At 31.9% G+C, this 2,112-nt stretch overlaps 1 protein-coding gene across 1 annotated transcript in view; it reads right to left on the bottom strand.

The window, feature by feature from the left end:
• Positions 1–951: 951 nt before the first annotated feature.
• LOC106477384 (kinesin-like protein KIF17) overlaps positions 952–2,112 on the bottom strand; it is a 4,280-nt gene continuing 3,119 nt past the window's right edge. Inside the window, exons 2-3 of the mRNA XM_013937960.2 lie at positions 1,589–1,698; positions 952–1,247 (exon numbers count right to left, since the gene is read on the bottom strand). Of these exons, the coding sequence (XP_013793414.2) occupies positions 978–1,247; positions 1,589–1,698 (380 nt within the window). The 3' untranslated portion in view covers positions 952–977. The remainder of the gene's footprint in view (positions 1,248–1,588; positions 1,699–2,112) is intronic.

Below are 2,112 nucleotides of genomic sequence, written 5' to 3'. Positions count from 1 at the left end.
AAGTATAAACGTGTAAATCTCGAACTACTTGTTATTAAATATCATACAACAATGATTCTGACTACTGTATATTGTATGTACATTAAGTATAAACGTGTAAATCTCGAACTACTTGTTATTAAATATCATACAACAATGATTCTGACTACTGTATGTTGTATGTACATTAAGTATAAACGTGTAAATCTCGAACTACTTGTTATTAAATATCATACAACAATGATTCTGACTACTGTATGTTGTATGTACATTAAGTATAAACGTGTAAATCTCGAACTACTTGTTATTAAATATCATACAACAATGATTCTGACTTGGAATCCACTGAGTATTACTACACCATGTCTTTAACTCTGATATTTTTCAGTTCTATTTTAGTGAGGAACTAGAGAATAAGCCAGAACAAATCTGGTTTTAATGGAGGTCTGTCTGTAAACAATGTGTTCTGTTCAGTTTATTTGATAAAACAGGACAATAAGGTCAAGATAAATATATAATAAAATACATATTCCAAATTTGTAAATCCTAAACTATATGTAGATGTTAAGTCATATCCAACTTTACAGAAGGTACTAAGTTTAATTATCGAGTGAGCTAAGAAGTATCTAAACGTAGTATGAGTTCCACTAAAAGTAATGCACTACATTATCTGCTGTTTGTATTTTATCAGAATCACATCTTCAGGTAGATGACTGGGCCATTGTGAGCCTGGATTTGGGGGGCTGTCAACCATACCCTAACCTAAATGCTCTAATCTCATGGCCCAGATGAAGACAGCATCCAGGAATCTTCTAAAAATCTTGTTAGACATTACTGCCTATTTGTTACTGTTTAACTAATTTCTAGGTCACATTCTGTTCTATCAATTAGGAATTATGATGGGAAGAGATTCAACCATATGATTGATAAATCACTACCTTACATACCTAGAGGAGGAAGAAAACCAGGTTCTTCTATATGATTGAAGAATCACTACCTTACTTACCTGGAGGAGGAAGCCGAGTTTTTTCTATAACCAACTCTGGAATGTGCCACTTTTGTAGATCTTCATCCCATGTACTGTCAAACTTAACCTTGTCTAAGTTTGAGTAATTACAATCCCGTCGAATGCAGGGCTGAACCTTTTCCAGGATCTGCTGAAGGAGTTTTATCTGCTCATCTTGTTTTCTAATAGTTTCCAAATAGTCTGTCCGATCTTCTTCAAACTCACTGTGCAAGTCACTGATTTCTCTTTCAAGAGCTTGTATCTAAATTTGACAAAAACATTAAAGTAACTGGGTGTTAAACACATATGTTTAGATTGTATATAATTTTGACACAATAACTGTAGTAGTAGTATCTTAACATTATATAATGTAAAAAACTACTTATAATAAAATATTTCAATGAAGCAGCTCAAATGTGTGCTTTTCTTTCTTAAAATATTTAAGTTAAATATGTTTGATTTGCATACAACATGTGTCAGACGAAATATAAATACTATTACTGAAATTAGTACAATGCATAACACAAGGACCTTTACTTTTTACCTTATTGTACGACTTACTTCATGACATTTAACATATTCGGGAAAGTGAAGTTCACAGACCTTTTTTTTAGCTTTCTTCACAAGAATAGTTTTTGCTTTTAGTTCTTCGTGAATATCATCATACACTTTCAGCATAATGCCATCATCATCATCCAAATTAGACAGAGCCTCTGAAATATAAACATTTTAATCTCAACTCTTATACAGTGAGAGTAAAAATACATGTATACAACTCAAGACAAAAATCCAATTTCCATACAGAAAATTAGACAAAAACTACACTGACAGCTCCCACACAGAAGCCGACAAAAAAAACTACATAAAATAAAACTACCTAAAGTAAGCTTCCACAAAGGAAATTAGATAAAAGCTACACTGACAGCTCCCACACAGAAACAGACAAAAAACTACATAAAATAAAACTACCTAAAGCCAGCTTCCATACAGAAACTTAGTCAAAAACTCCACAAAATAAAACTACCTAAAGCCAACTTACACAAAGGAACTTAGACAAAAACTACATAAAATAAAACTACCTAAAGCCAACTTATACAAAGGAACTTAGACAAAAACTACATAAAATA

Source organism: Limulus polyphemus, unplaced genomic scaffold, assembly GCF_000517525.1.
Source record: "Limulus polyphemus unplaced genomic scaffold, Limulus_polyphemus-2.1.2 Scaffold14703, whole genome shotgun sequence".
Classification (NCBI taxonomy): domain Eukaryota; kingdom Metazoa; phylum Arthropoda; class Merostomata; order Xiphosura; family Limulidae; genus Limulus; species Limulus polyphemus.
This window is presented reverse-complemented; position numbering and strand designations above follow the sequence as displayed.